At 43.8% G+C, this 16,576-nt stretch overlaps 1 protein-coding gene across 1 annotated transcript in view; it reads right to left on the bottom strand.

The window, feature by feature from the left end:
- Positions 1 to 6,567: 6,567 nt before the first annotated feature.
- The window catches only part of MYOM2 (myomesin 2), a 108,774-nt gene continuing 98,765 nt past the window's right edge, over positions 6,568 to 16,576 (bottom strand). The window contains exons 33-37 of the mRNA XM_006260944.3: positions 13,949 to 14,112; positions 13,598 to 13,634; positions 13,452 to 13,474; positions 12,690 to 12,745; positions 6,568 to 7,699 (exon numbers count right to left, since the gene is read on the bottom strand). Of these exons, the coding sequence (XP_006261006.1) occupies positions 7,403 to 7,699; positions 12,690 to 12,745; positions 13,452 to 13,474; positions 13,598 to 13,634; positions 13,949 to 14,112 (577 nt within the window). The 3' untranslated portion in view covers positions 6,568 to 7,402. The remainder of the gene's footprint in view (positions 7,700 to 12,689; positions 12,746 to 13,451; positions 13,475 to 13,597; positions 13,635 to 13,948; positions 14,113 to 16,576) is intronic.

Below are 16,576 nucleotides of genomic sequence, written 5' to 3'. Positions count from 1 at the left end.
TGTCATCTGGTTTATATCCACCCACTTACTAAGCTTATCCAAGTCAGCCTGGATCACTAGCCTACCCTCAGGTGTGGAAGCTATGCCCCAAAATTTAGTGTCATAGGCAAACTTGGCCAGTGCACTTCTGACACGAATGTCCACATTGTAGATAAAGATGCTGAAGAGAACCGGTCCAAGGACAGAGCCTTGGGGGACACCACTGGTCATGGAGCACCATAATGATTCACATCCATCAACTACTACTCTCTGGGTCTGACCTCAGAGCCAATTTGCCAGCCATCAGACTGTGGTGTAACCGGGGACCCATTTGGCTAATTTTTTAATAAGGAGATCATGGGACACCAAATCAAAGGCTTTTTTAAAATCCAGATATATGATGTTAATCTCTTCTCCTTTGTCCATGTGATAGGTCACCTGGTCATAGAAGGAGATGAGATTGGTCTGGCAAGACCTACCTGCAACAAACCCATGCTGGCTGTCCCTCAGGATGTTGCCATCAGTCAGCTTATCAAGAAGGGTCTCTTTGATAATTTTCTCCAGAATCTTACCAGGGATTGAGGTCAAGCTGATTGGCCTGTAATTCCCGGGATCTGCTTTCTGCCCTTTCTTGAAGATGGGTACCACATTGGCCTTCGTCCAGTCTTCAGGTATTTCACCTGAGCACCATGAATTTTTTAGTAGTTTTGCCAATGGTTGGGCTATGACACCTGCCAGCTCCTTGAGTACAACTCCAAATCCTAGATCAGCCTAGGGTGTAATCTGTCAGGACCAGCTGACTTGAAGATGTCCAACCTCTCAAGGTGTTCCTTTACAAGGTCTGCACCAATGCTGGGTATAGATACGCCCTCACCCTGGTGGTCCCATGTCATGCTAGGCAGGGCAGTCCCTTTGGCCTGATGAAAAACTAATGCAAAGTACCCATTAAGCAGGTTGGCTTTTTCCAAGGTGTCAGTTATCAGTTGTCCCATTTGGTTCAACAGGGTCCAATGTTACCCTTGCTTTTTTTCTGACTCCCTACATATCTGAAAAAGGACTTTTTATTATCCTTGATATGTGAAGCCAGATGGAATTCGGTTGCAGCCTTGGCTTTCCTGGTCCATTACCAGTGCTGAACACGCCTCCTTGATGGTGATTCCAGCCGTCCATCCTTTATAAGTCTCTCTTTTTAGTCATAGGAAGTCCTCAAGTTCCCTGCTGAGCTAAGGGGGTTGCTACGCCCTTTTACTACCCTTCCTCCATGATGGGATGGACAACTTTGTGCTGTCAGGATCGCTCCCTTGAGGAGCAACCACTCCTCTTGGACTCCTCTTTCTGTTGAGTCATGGTCCTCTAGGGCCTCGACAATGAGCTTCCTGAGCTCATCAAAGTCAGCTTTCCTAAAGTCGAGGACTTCTGCATTGCTGACTGACTTGCCAGCTTTGCGATGGATAGGAAAGGTGATCAGCTAATGGTCACTATCACCCAGCTTTCCACTGATTCTTAGGTCACTGACCAGATCATCCCCTTTGGCCAGTACCAGGTCCAGCAACCCTTTACCTCTTGTCTGCCCATAGACTTCTTCAGTCAGGTAGAGCTCATCCACGCATATGAGGAAGCTTTGCGACCGATCGGATTTGGCCGAGTGCTCTTCCCATGAGATGTCTGGGTAGTTAAAGTCTCCCATGACAACCATGCACTGAAAGCGTGCAGCCTCAGCCAGTTCCCTGGCAAATTCCTCTTCTAGCTCTTGTTTCTGGTTAGGAGGTCTGTAGTAGACTCCTACCATGATGTCCCCTGTGCCATATTTCCCATGTATTTTAACCCAGACAGACTCCAGTCATCTTCCCTGGGTGCCAATGTCAATTTGCAGGGATGTGTGGCTTTCTTTGACATAGAGAGCTACACCCCCACCCCTTTTATCATCTGCATGATCTCTCCTGTACAGGGTATAGCCATCAATACCTGTGGCCCAGTCATAGATGGAGTCCCACCAAGTCTCCATTATCCCTATGAGATCATAGTCTTTCTTAGCAGGAGGACCAATTCCTACTGTTTGTTGCCCAAGCTCCTGGCATTGGTGTACAGATACATAAATGTCCCATTGGAAACCCTAAGCTTCCTAGCACTCCCAGGCAGACACCGTTCCAGGGCTGGGATAGGTGTGGATTCCTTTGGGTGCCCTAACCTGCTGGAATAATGCCATTATAACATTTGACTATTTTAACTGTTTTTACCTAGTTTGCTCTGTTTTTTAACCTTACTGTGTTATCTATGGCCGAAGTCAACATCTTAAGGGATAGCCAGCACGGGTTTGTTGCGGGTAGGTCTTGCTTGACCAATCTCATTTCCTTCTACGACCAGGTGACCTATCACCTGGACAAGGGAGAAGAGATTGATGTCATATATCTTGACTTCAAAAAAGCCTTCGATCTGGTGTCCCATGATCGCCTCTTGGAGAAACTGGCCAATTGTCGCCTTGGGTCCTCCACGATCCACTGGCTGGAAAATTGGCTCTGGGGTCGGACCCAGAGGGTAGTAATTGATGGAAGTCACTCATCGTGGTGTCCTGTGACCAGTAGGGTCCCCCAAGGTTCTGTCCTTGGACCCATACTGTTCAACATCTTCATTAATGATGTGGACACTGGAGTCAGAAGTGGACTGGCCAAGTTCGCCGATGACACCAAACTTTGGGGCAAAGCATCCACACCAGAAGACAGGCAGGTAATCCAGGCTGACCTGGACAGGCTCAGCAAGTGGGCGGATGAGAATCTGATGGTGTTCAACGCCGATAAATGCAAGGTTCTCCACCTTGGGAAGAAAAACCCGCAGCATCCTTATAGGCTCGGCAGTGCTATGTTGGCTAGCACTATGGAAGAAAGAGACTTGGGGGTCATCATTGACCACCAGATGAACATGAGCCTGCAATGCGATGCGGCTAGTAAAGTGAACAAAACGCTGGCTTGCATCCATAGATGCTTCTCAAGCAAATCCCGGGACGTCATTCTCCCCCTGTACTCAGCCTTAGTGAGGCCACAGCTGGAGTACTGCGTCCAGTTTTGGGCTCCACAATTCAAAAAGGATGTGGAGAAGCTTGAGAGAGTCCAGAGAAGAGCCACGCGCATGATCAGAGGTCAGGGAAGCAGACCCTACGATGACAGGCTGAGAGCCCTGGGGCTCTTTAGCCTGGAAAAGCGCAGGCTCAGGGGTGATCTGATGGCCACCTACAAGTTTATCAGGGGTGACCACCAGTATCTGGGGGAAAGTTTGTTCACCAGAACACCCCAAGGGATGACGAGGTCGGATGGTCACAAACTACTTTAAGATCGTTTCAGGCTGGACATAAGGAAGAATTTCTTTACTGTCCGAGCCCCCAAGGTCTGGAACAGCCTGCCACCGGAGGTGGTTCAAGCGCCTTCATTGAACACCTTCAAGATGAAACTGGATGCTTATCTTGCTGGGATCCTATGACCCCAGCTGACTTCCTGCCCTATGGGCAGGGGGCTGGACTCGATGATCTTCCGAAGTCCCTTCCAGCCCTAATGTCTATGAAATCTATGAAATCTAGCAAATTACTGCACCCTCCAATAGTTATATTTCTTTTTGCTTTGATCTTAAACTGAATAATATATCACTAGCTCCTAGCATATTAGTAACGCTTCTAGCTTCTCTTTAACTGGAGAAAATGTATGTCATGTGATATGTGATGATGCACCACATGATTTAAATGCCCCTCTTCAAAATCCTAGATCAGCCTATGGATATTAAAATCTATTCCATTACCAGTACATCTAATGCTTTTTTTAAAGTGGCTTCATAGATTACATAGATTTCATAGATTTTAGGATCAAAAGGAACCTATTAGATCATCAAGTCTGACCCCCTGTGCTGGGCAGGAAAGATTGCTGGGGTCAAATGACCCCAGCCAGGTGTTTGTCCAATCTCCTTTTAAATACCTCCAAGGAAGGGGACAGCACCACCTCCCTTGGAAGCGTATTCCATATTTTGGCAACCCTCACTGTACAGAATTTTTTCCTGATGTCCAATCTAAATATGCTCTCCTCCAGTTAGTGGCCGTTGTTTCTAGTTACCCCAATGGGCACCCTGGTAAACATTGTATCCCCTATTTCCTGCTGTCCCTCCCCCCCGCCCCCCATGAGTTTGTGGACAGCCACAAGATCACCTCTCAACCTTTTCTTGTGGAGGCTGAGGAGATTCAGGTCCCTCAATCAGTCGTTGTACAGTTTTTCCTGTGGGCCTTTAACCAGACAGGTGGCCCTCCTCTGAACCTTTTCCAGGTTATCTACATCCTTCCTGAAGTACGGTGCCCAAAACTGGATGCAGTACTCCAGCTGTGGCCTGACCAATGCCACATAGAGGGGAAATATCACCTCTCTAGACCTGTTTGTGATCCACCTACTTATGCAAGAAAGAGTGTGGTTAGCTTTACTTATTACTTCATCACTTTGGTGACCCATGTACATTTTGAAGTTGACTATGAGATCCCTTTCCGCTGTTGAGCTACTTAGAATGGTACTGCCCAGGCTTCTTACAGTTGATAATGGTTTCAAGGATACATTATTTTTTGTGAAGTTACCTCTTACTTCCCTAATAGAAACCACTGAAAATTAGCCAGGCTTAAGAGAGAATTTAGGGTTTTTCCTTTTAACTACAGACAGGTCAGAATAATACAGTAACATCATTTAGCAGTCAGTCTGCTGCCAATGTTATGCTGCTCTCATGAGGAAAGGAAGCAAGGGTTTGCTGATAGCCTTTGTAACCTCCTTGGATTTCTAATGCCATGGGTTGCATATATGGCAACATATACAGACCATATTAACAGTCAGATTGCTTTGCATACAGTTGGATGACATTTTTTCATTGAATAGTAAATTCAATGACAAATATAGTTGCCTAGAACTTCTTCAAAATTCAGACTGTATTTGCCAAATGGTTTTGACTGAAGATAAAAAAATGATGTGTCAACACTGCAAGAAAACGAATCCTTTCAACCCAACAGCTAGTACAGTCCTACAGACCCAGGTTCCATCCCCTCCTCTGCCTGAGGAGAAGTGGACACACATCTCCCACTTCTTGGCTAAATATCCAATCAACAGGATTGGATATATAGGACCATATTTGACTAGTGGCCCTCCCTGCCTCAGAGTCGTAGTCTCAGCTGAGCAACTGAAGAGTGAGTGGGGAGTGTCATGTGAGGAGTGAAACAGTCCTATTTTCAGAGTCCCATTTTAAACACCAGTTTTGGGGGTCCCACTGAAAATGAGACAAAAGCATTCACTTGACGAAACTGACAGGATGCCTGCGACAGGTATTTAAAATGACTTGGCAACAAGGGAATTTATGGTCGTCTTAGCTATAAAGTACTCTGAGATAGTCTCCCTCTTTCCCTTCTGTTGGGATTCATTGCAACCAAAAGACAGCAAGAATGACTCTTTTGCTTGGTAATTAGAGACTGGGTCCCCAGTTGTAGACACAGGAAGCCATGCTAGGAACATGATCTAAGTAAGTTGGGGTAGGGGAAGGGCAAGTGGAATCAAGGGATACCAGGTCTCAGGATTGGGGGAGGAGGGGTGTTGGCAAGATCAGAGGAGCAGCTAGAGGGACAATGTTGGGTCAGAGGGGATGTTGTCTGTCAGGGGTTGGGGTCAGAGGACTAAAAATAGCCCAGCCAGAGTGGGGGAAGTAGGAAAAGCACAGTTCCTGGGCTGGTATGAGCAGCTGGCAGCTGGGCTTTCCCAGGCCAAGGCTGGACTCCAAAGGATTAGGCATGGGTTAGCCTGACTTATGTAGTGCATCTCCTCAGGTGAACTAAATTAGATCAGACGGCCATTTTTTTGCCCAATGTCAACTCCCAAAACATATATACAGTTTGGCACGTAAATCAACCTAACACTAGTTAGGTGGTTTTAAGTGTAACGTCTGCACATACACTCAGAAAGTCTACTATGGCTCCCTGATTTGGAGCCATGAACCCAACATGACTTAGAGAAAATACTCAAATGGTGTCATTTCCAGATCCTCCCCTAGCAGTAAAGAACGTATATGATGGAGTTTCATTTCTTTCTGATACCCATTCTCCAAACTCCATTGTCTTCCTTTCCCAGTACTTACCCTACTTTTTGGGTGAAAAGAAAACCACTCATTCTGAAACCTAGATGAGATGCAGTTTCATCCGCCAAGACCTACCTGCCAATAAAAGACTTCCTTGCTGGATATTTGTGCACAAAGCATAGCTTTTTGTACCATTGGAGGTGATAAAGGGGCTGTAATTGTGCAAAGAATCTCCCCCTAAAGCCCAATCCTGTAAACTTTCAAACAGATATTGAGCTCCTGAGCTTAAGCACAAAAATAGTCTCACTCTTCATGGTAAGCACGTTTAAGTGTTTGTAAAATTGAAATCTAATATAATGTTTCTGTTCCTAGAGAAGTCAAAGAGAAGTTTGCTGCTCATTTTAGGCAAAAGAGAATCAAACCCAGTTCAATGAGTATTTTGTGGTACCAGCTGGGTTTGTATCTAGACTCATACCATAAAAAACAAAATTAATGTTGTAAGTGACACAAAGTGACTGTGATTAACCATAATTTGTGTTCTTTATTGAAAGTTGATTGTCTGCATGCTAAAAGCTGTGAAATTGTGCAATAAGCCATAATTAAACAACGAAGGAGAGTAAACAACTAGTTAAGTGTGATTTGGTGCAGTGAGATGCACAAGGTGACTTTTAAATTTTTATTAGCACAAAGCAAGAAAAACAAAATATAACCACGTAACTTCTGTTTTAATGAGTCCACTGTGATCTTTTGTAAACCTCTACCAAAGAGCAGCTTGCACTATGGAAAAACAATGCTAATACTAAATATGGACTATAGAGGCCCTGCGTGATTGCCTTAGTCATATATGTAGTGCTTCAAAGTCAAGGACACTGCATGTGTGAGTATCAGGCAGGATTCAGCTCTGAATACATAGGTAACTGCAGTGTGCTACTTCTATGATAGTTTAATTCCCAGCATAGGGCTTTTTGTTTTGTTTTGTTTTGTTTTGTTTTTTGGGGGGGCATTATTTTTTTTACTGTAGCTTTATAGAAACTGCCATCACACATTAAACCCTGATGGCAGGTATTTAGTGTTTTGCTATTTGCAAGTTATGCCATACCACATTTTTTATACTGTAAAATACAATTGTAATGTCACTGCATTGTATGCAGTGCTGCAGCACAAATACATTTCTAATGCACACTTTAAAAAGCTCAATGCTTGTTTGGATATTGCCAATTGTTTATGTGCAACAATACTACAACTATAGCTCATCTCTATTGTTTTATTTGTCAGATTTATGGTTCTTGAGCTTTACTTTGTGCTGGATTTTCCAGCTTTAGAGGTTTTTATTCCTTTCTAAGCATCTGGTCTAGGATGGCGGTATTGGTCTTGGTTTGGCCTGGGAAGGTTTAATCTCAGGCAGTTCTTCCCCATGTCCATACACACTTACAGTGACATCTACTGTTTCTCCACCATACTTATTCTTGACATGGATGCTATATTTGCCTGAATCCTCTGAGGACACTCCCTTGATCGTGAAGCTGGCAAACTTTCCTTGCTCCAGTGAAACTACTAAATGGTCATTAAGTTCAAGTTGCTTATCATTCTTAAACCAGACCACTTCAGGATCAGGATTTCCAAACACAGAGCAGGTTAGATTCAGAGTCTAAAGAAAAGAAAAATCACATTAGACATTAGTCAATGTAAGCCTTTTTTTTTTTTATCATAAAGCTGTCAGGATGCTTTTCATAGTTTCATAGTTATTAGGGGCTAGAAGAGACCTTACAGGTCATTGGGTCCAGCCCCCCCGGACTTTCCAATAAATCTTCAACTTTGCTAATTAATGTGAACCAAAAATTTAGATGTGTAAGGACTGAAAATACAGATACATGAAGGATATGCCTAAGGATTCTTCCTTCAGATTCAGCCTTTCCTCCATCTTACAGATGACTCTGATGCAACAATAGCCCAAAGGTAATAGTGGCTGAAGATGGCAAGTTGAATGATCATTGCAGTCATGCTGGCAGCACACTCCTGACAAGCCATCAGTCTAACATACTGTTCAGACATACCAGCCCAGCCTCTGGCTTCTTTACTTTTCATTCCATCCAGGAAGAGCACACACCAACTGCTGAAACTTCCTTAGCCTGACAAAGGGTTTTTGAACCCGAAAGCTTGCTTAATAACTATTTTCCAACTATTTGGGTTGGTTTAATAAAAGATATCAGATTTACCCAAGGAACCTTGTCTGCCGTTCAGACAATGATACATTTAAAAGCATCCTTGAAGTTTCTCCATACACAGCGGGGAAGAGTATTGCCTAAACCAATTCAGACCTAGACCTCCTACAAAACTTTTTTGAGAAATTTAAGATGTTATTATGAAAGCAATCAATACTATAGTCTCTCCAGGTTTCTATGCTCTAATGGTTAAACAATGACATTTTAAGGAGAATAAAAAATACATGTCTATATCTTTGTTTTTTAAACTAGTATATGTATGTGTTTGTATGTGCATATAAATAAGCAAATTTAGATTATTCTGGTTTGATAAAGTACATTAGTCACCTGCAAAATCACTTCACATTGTCCTTTAAGAAATGTTAGTAAAGCCTTGTTATTTATGTACACATATATGCGCATAAATATCATTATATTAAGATAAAATTCAATCCTATTGTACTTACGTTTATAACTTTATTTTGCCTAACTTTATATCACCTTGTGTCTGCCTTTATCTTGCTTTGGTGCCTTATCATTTTATCTTGGAAACGTTTAGGAAAAAATCATGGATTTACAATTTCTCTTCCCATGATTGATTTCATTTCTCTCTGATCTGAGAAGGTACAAATATCTCCTTCATAGATATGCATGCTGTAAATAATCTATTAAGTGTTCCTTGCAGGATCAGGCCTCCATGGAACTTTGTGTTCCTTAATTCTCATCTAATAGAATTTTCTTAATGGAGGGTCACATTTTTCAAGATTTGATTTTGTTCAAGCAAATTGCAACTTGCACACACCAAGCACGTGACAGAGTACTCAAAAGAGCTTGCCTATGTCTAGTACTACATTGACTCATGAACTGAGCCTAGGCAAAGACAGATTTTTACCACAGGCAGTGTTGGCTGCTGGAATTTATTTTTAGCTTCTGGAGAGGAAATAGCACTAGATTTTATTTTAGAATGGAAAGGCAGCTGATCTTCTGGAGTAAAAGGAAGGCCCAGGGAGTAATAGGAAGGCCCAGGGAGGAATAGGACCCCTGCTAAATGGGCAGAAACAATTGGTGGCAGACAGGGGGGACAAGGCTGAACTCCTCAACGAGTTCTTTGCCTCGGTGTTCCTTAGTGAGGGGCAGGACAAGTCTCTCACTTGGGTTGTAGAGAGGCAGCAGCAAGGCGCCAGACTTCCATGCATAGACCCTGAGATGGTGCAGAGCCACTTGGAAGAACTGGATGCCTTTAAGTCGGCAGGCCCGGATGAGCTTCATCCGAGGGTGCTGAAGGCACTGGCCAACATCATTGCAGAGCCACTGGTGGGAATATTCGAACGCTCGTGGCACATGGGCCAAGTCCCGGAGGACTGGAAAAGGGCCAATGTGGTCCCCATTTTCAAGAAGGGGAGGAAGGAGGACCTGGGCAACTATAGGCCAGTCAGTCTCACCTTCATCCTTGGCAAAGTCTTTGAAAAAATTATCAAGGCTCACATATGCGAGAGCCCGGCAGGACAAATTATGCTGAGGGGAAACCAGCACGGGTTCATGGCAGGCAGATCATGCCTGACCAATCTAGTCTCTTTTTATGACCAGGTTATGAAATGCCTGGACACAGGAGGAGGGGTGGATGTCATATACTTAGACTTCAGGAAGGTCTTCGATATGGTATCCCACCCCATACTGGTGAACAAGTTAAGAGGCTGTGACTTGGATGACTACACAGTCCAGTGGGTGGCGAATTGGCTAGAGGGTTGCACCCAGAGAGTCATGGTGGATGGGTCGGCTTCGACCTGGAAGGGTGTGGGCAGTGGGGTCCCGCAGGGCTCGGTCCTTGGACCGATACTCTTTAATGTCTTCATCAGCAACTTGGACGAGGGAGTCAAATGTACTCTGTCCAAGTTTGCAGATGACACAAAGCTATGGGGAGAAGTGGACATGCCGGAGGGCAGGGAACAGCTGCAAGCAGACCTGGACAGGTTGGACAAGTGGGCAGAAAACAACAGAATGCAGTTCAACAAGGAGAAATGTAAAGTGTTGCACCTAGGGAAGAAAAATGTCCAGCACACCTACAGCCTAGGGAATGACCTGCTGGGTGGCACGGAAGCGGTAAGGGATCTTGGAGTCCTAGTGGACTCTAAGATGAACATGAGTCGGCAGTGTGACAAAGCCATCAGAAAAGCCAATGGCACTTTATCGTGCATCAGCAGATGCATGATGAATAGGTCCAAGGAGGTGATACCTCCCCTCTACCGGGCGCTGGTCAGACCGCAGTTGGAATACTGCATGCAATTCTGGGCACCACAATTCAAGAAGGATGCGGATAACCTGGAGAGGGTCCAGAGAAGGGCCACTCGTATGGTTAAGGGCCTGCAGACCAAGCCCTACAAGGAGAGACTAGAGAAACTGGACCTTTTCAGCCTCCGCAAGAGAAGGTTGAGAGGCGACCTTGTGGCTGCCTATAAGTTCATCACGGGGGCACAGAAGGGAACTGGTGAGGTTTTATTCACCAAGGCGCCCACGGGGGTTACAAGAAATAATGGCCACATGCTAGCAGAGAGCAGATTTAGACTGGACATTAGGAAGAACTTCTTCACAGTTTGAGTGGCCAAGGTCTGGAACGGGCTCCCAAGGGAGGTGGTGCTCTCCCCTACCCTGGGGGTCTTCAAGAGGAGGTTGGATATGCATCTAGCTGGGGTCATCTAGACCCAGCACTCTTTCCTGCCTATGCAGGGGGTCAGACTCGATGATCTATTGAGGTCCCTTCCAACCCTAACATCTATGAATCTGTGAATCTCTACCAACCATAGGGTCTGAGACAAGTCTGAAATCCTGGTTCTGAGATAGAGTGAGCAATATTCCCATATTTGATTGGCCATATTCGATTGGCCATGTCTGTACAACCTCCCTAAAAAATCTGGGACTGCTACTGAGAAAAAAAAACTCCCCACCTGCATCTAGGCCTGGTAATTAGGCAGAGTGGATGGATCATCAGCAGGGGTTCCTAGGACAGACCTAAGTACATTAGTTTCTTTTATTGCTAAGGAATTATATACCTCTACATAATCCCTTGGTTTTTGCAATATAAACCCTGCAGTTTGAAAGCCCTTTTCTATTTTGTGTACACAGGCACCAGAGTCAACAGAAGTTGGGTCTTTGCACCTAGGGTAGACTACAAAGTCCATAGATGAGGATAATAAAAGGCTCTGCCATCCTTTAAGTCAGAGATGGTGCATCTATACATGCAAACAATTCAGGAGCAGTTTACTCTTGAGAAAACTACTCAAGAGTAAACTCTCCTGGGCACGTGTCTACACATGCAGGGATGTAGAAGCAGATTTGCTGCTCCTAGCATCAGACTACTCCCGCTTCCTGTGGTCCTGCAACTGGCCCCTGAAGCAGCCAGGGGGAGCTCCAGTCTCCCCCTGGGTGCTAGCCCAGGGGCCAAGAGACAGCTGTCTCCTGGTGGGGGCTGTGGCATTGCTCCCTGCCCCTGGGAGCTGCCTGCTGCCAGGGCATGTTCGGCCACTACAGCCCAGGTGGAGACAATGTCCCTCTGCCCTGGCAGCAGGGAACTCCCAGCCCCTGCTTCATGATCATGGGGCTGGTGGTCACAGGCAATCCTTATCACAGGCTTGTCCTTGGCTGGGAGATCCTTCTCATGAAGCTGGCATGGGGAAATAAGGATCTCCCAGCCCGGGTCCTGTGACCATGGGACTCAAGCTGGGAGATAAAGATCTCCCAGCCCTGGCCCCAGAACCACGGAGTTGATGCTGGGAAATAAGGAACTTCCAGCCCCAACCCAGCAATTGTGGGACTCAGGATGGGAGAGAAGGCTCTCTCAGCCCCAGGATTATGGAGTGAGGGCTGGGGGATCCCTGCTGCCAGGCTAGGGGGACAGTCAGGTGGCAGCTCCTGGGGGCAGGAAGGAATCTCCTGCCCCTGTTGCCCGGCTCACCGGGAGTACATTTGCTTCCATTCAGGCATCTACATATGCACTACTGCACAGTTACTAATCACAAGTAAATTTGCTATGTCATTTGCAGTTAGCAAATTTATGCACAACTAGAACTAATTACTGCGCAGTAAGCATCTGCACATGTAGATGTGGATGCTCACTGCACAGTAATTAGCACAAGTGCACAGTAAAGCATCTTGCGTAGACACACCCAGAAACTCCTAAGGGGAGGTCCATACAGAACAGTACAAATCTAACAGCTGTGTTATGTTAGTGGGTGGGGATTTTCAGGATTCAGCAGGACATTTAGCCAGACAGCTAATGAGAATTCTCTAAAAAATAGTCCAGTTGGCTTTGAAAATGTTAACCTTTGCAGTTAATATATTCTAGTTTCTTAAAAGCTACCTTCCATGTTTTCTCAGCTTCAAGCTACACTACTTCATGGTAAATCAGAGTCAACTTGTGTCAATGACAAAGGTTATTCATACCTTCTTTTCCATTATAGTCACCACATCAGGCAAGCCTCCTATAACTTTACCACGATCTAGGAATTGAAAGAAAACGCAAACATTATACCAGTTAACAAGCAACTATTATTCATAAACATGTTTATAATTTTAATTCTTAATGCAATTTTTGTCATTAGCATTGAAAGTCAAAAAAGAAGTTCAACACAGTTGCAGACTTTTGGGATGCAATATCTGAGCTCTGGGGAAATAATTCATTCTCTCTATGCAGGACAGAAGAAATTGTACATATTTATGGGCTTATAATAAAAGCAGTACAGGCTTTGAAAGCAACAAGATGGATCATTTGTCCCTAGCAAAAATATGTTCCACTGCTTCCAACAACAGTTAGATAAATATTTTGCTAAAAGGATCAGTAGTGAGATAATTTAAATTTTACATTTTAAATTTAATTAATCATCATGTCACAAAGTCAATACCACTCTGTAATGAAGAAAAAAGTTCTCACAACTTAAGAGCCAAGTGATTCAGGCTTTCATTTTGTAGATGCAAGAAAGCAGCTCAGCAGAGGCTTACACACCCATTTCATACTTGCCATGTTTCTTTTGCAATTAAAGACAACCCCAAACAGAACTTTAAAAAATCAAATCAAATTCTGTAGCAGTGGGTGTGTTATGCTGTCATTGAATTACAAGAACCATAAGACCTTGGCACTAGATTTGCTCTTAAAAGCCAAGAAGATTGGAAGGAAATTATTTCTTACAAAATGTGCGGTATACTTACTCTTCTCGGCAAAAGCAGCTGCCCTAAAGTTAGAGGTAGGGAGGAAAAAAAAAAAACACATTAATGTCAAGTTACTGATAGAATGCTATCCTGTGTAATTTAGGCACTATATAAACTGCAAAGTAAAAGAAAAAAATAGAACTTACTTGAGTCTCTGGAATTCTGCATATGCATCATCAAAAGCTGTAATGAAATATTGTTGTGCATTATTTGAAATTAAATGTAGCATTTATCTGTGAGTAAATAGAAATTTAATTCATACCTATGTTAATATTCTTTTCTTTTAAAACCTTTTAAAATCTTACACCATACTGAAATCTGAAACGACAGCTACATGTATGGAACAGACCTAATGAAAATGAATTTAAGAATAAATAAAATTTTACAACTTGGCTGAATTTGACCACTAGCTTTCTATTTTTCCAATAATTATTCCAGTTAATGCAGTTTATAAAAATCCACCATGCATTATGACTACCATATATATAATATTCTACCTTGTCCAGATAGATCAAGTATGCGCTTATGGGATTCTTTGCCATCGAAGATTTCAAAGGTGTATTTCCCTTTATCCTTTTCAGTAGGTTCACATATCTGCATCCAGGCAACCTCTTCACTACCTCCAATCCTCATCTTTTCACTAGAAGAAATCTTAGCTTCCCTTGAAAAATGAAATAGGTTTGAAAATGTTTTTGATGTATATTCTCCATAGTATATCCAGCTATAAAGGTTATAAAGGATGACATATTGCTCATAAAATTACAAATAAATTGCAACCACTGAGAGCAATTTCACAGTGGATTCGTTCCCTCCCAATGTGGATATAACATATTTTTGAAGCATCAAAGATAATATAATAAGGTCTGTGTTCATGCACCAACACCACATACACAGAAGTGATGGAATTGTATTTTCTTCTGGTCATCTAAGTAGTTTTTCTGCCATTTATATGACATTTTTTGGCACTAACATCCATGTAGCAATTCTATTTCCCAGCAGCATGTGCATATGAACTGTGTGTGCAAGCTGAGCATGGGCAGTAGGATAGGCAGTGCCTGGCCATGTATGCAGTTATGTGTGCATACCATATACCAGCATCCCCAGCCTGAAAGTGTAGGCAGATAGAAACCCATGATTAGAAGGTTCAGAATCAGACAGAGAACTCATCCTTCCATATTTTAGCCTCAATAGCTGAGTGATTAGGGCATACACTTGGACACTGAAAACCCAGACCTCCTCTGCCTAAGAGCAAGTTTGCACCTCTCTCTCTGCAACATACCACTCTAACCAGCACATTCCATGTTGGGCATTATCCACCACCTTCTGTGCTCCTTTTGAAGCTCCCCCCTCAGCAGCCAAGAGAGTTTCTGGAAAAAGGATTAAGTCAGATGGTGTATGGCTCAATGAGATGGATGCTGCTCTGGAAAGAAGAGAGGCCCTGGTTTCTACCTGGGCCTCCTCACTCCCAGTAATGCAGAAACTTTCCTCTGTCCATTTTTCTGTTGTGTGGAGTTGAGAGTACTTTTCTGGGAAGCCTGTGAAAGGCATATTCAACCCTTTTCAGGGTGAGGGGATAAGCGTGTGTGGGGCCAGGCAAACCCAAGATCTCTGACTTTCCAGATAAGTGCCCTAACTACTCAGATATTAAGACTAAAACAATGGAAGGTCTTCCTCTATTTTGTTTCCAGAACTTGAACTCAGGCTAATGGCAGATGTTAAGGCAGTTGTGTAACTGGATCCTGAGGAATTTTATGCCCCGTTCCCCAAATCCACGACCTGTCATGTCATGTGTAAAAGGCAGGTTGCAGAATTCTGACAATGAGACATAAAATTCAACAAAAACTCATTGGGCAAATGCTAGCTGCCAGCATGAGGGGACACTTACATCTGGAGAGTGAAAAGCTCCCTGCTCTCCAGCTACCCCCCCCCCTCCCCCTATGCACATGGAAGCAGCAGCTGGGGAGCCAGGAGCCCTAAACTCCCAGGTGTTTCTTCCACAGGTATTCAGAAATGTAAAAAAGGAGACATGTACCTGGACTTCCCAGCTACATGCCCATTTTATAAATAAATAAATCCTAATGATAAACCTGCTTGATGTGGGCTGGGGAGGCAGGGGTGTTAGCAAATGATGGCTGTTTCACAATGTATAGGATTCCTTTTCTCTTGCCTATATGAATGCACTTGAAGTAAGTTATTACTAAAATAGTAAGAGTGACTTCATGAGGTTTTTCTCCACAGGAGGGTGAATCTATGCCACTAAAGGATCAGTTTTTAATCCTTATGCAGGCAAAACTACTATTGGAAATATCTGATGGTTTTGGCTGAGGTTTGTCTTGGTGTTTCTATGGGTCTCTAAGAAGCAGTATGTTGGATTGCAGCTCTCTTTCTCTTCTTCTATTACCAGATCCCTTACCATGGAATATGTCCTCTTGGTGCCTCCATGTTGGTACCCCCCCCCCCCATATCTCTTCCCCCTCACTTGTTTGTAAAGATCCATGACTGCTGGTGATGCCTCTGCATGTATCGGAACATCAAATTGATGCATTCATTTCTAAGCAAAGATTGGAATTCATCTATTCTTTGTCATAAGGCAACAGATATGGGATGATACCATGAACATAAGAACATAAGAACTGCCATTTAATGGGTCAAACCATAAGTCCATTTTGACCAGTATCCTCTGTCACACAGTGGCTGGGGATCATAGAATCTAACTGTTGGAAGAGACCTCAGGATATCATCTAGACCAACCCCTTGCTCAGAGTAGGACAACCCCCAACTAGAGCATCCCAGCCAAAGCTTTGTCTAGCCGGGTCTTGAAAACCTCCAACAATAGGATGATATGAAGATATGATGATACTATTATAGATTATTCAGTCAGATCTATAATTGCTTATTACTGGGTGCGTCTACATGTGCCCCTGTGGTGCCACTGTTACCTTTTGGAAGTACTAAATAACAGCGCAGTAAAAGCACATACTGCCAGAGGTGCACAGTTATTTTTAGGCCTACATCGCTGTAGTGACGTGCTGTAATGAGGGAGCACATTACTCTGGTAACATAGCGGTGGCATCACGGTTGTTGCCCACAGACACTACATCACCATAGTGCATTGCTACAGCGAT

Source organism: Alligator mississippiensis, chromosome 1 (genome assembly GCF_030867095.1).
Source record: "Alligator mississippiensis isolate rAllMis1 chromosome 1, rAllMis1, whole genome shotgun sequence".
Lineage (NCBI taxonomy): Eukaryota > Metazoa > Chordata > Crocodylia > Alligatoridae > Alligator > Alligator mississippiensis.
The sequence above is the reverse complement of the archived record's forward strand: the minus strand, read 5'-3'. Positions and strand labels throughout refer to the sequence as shown.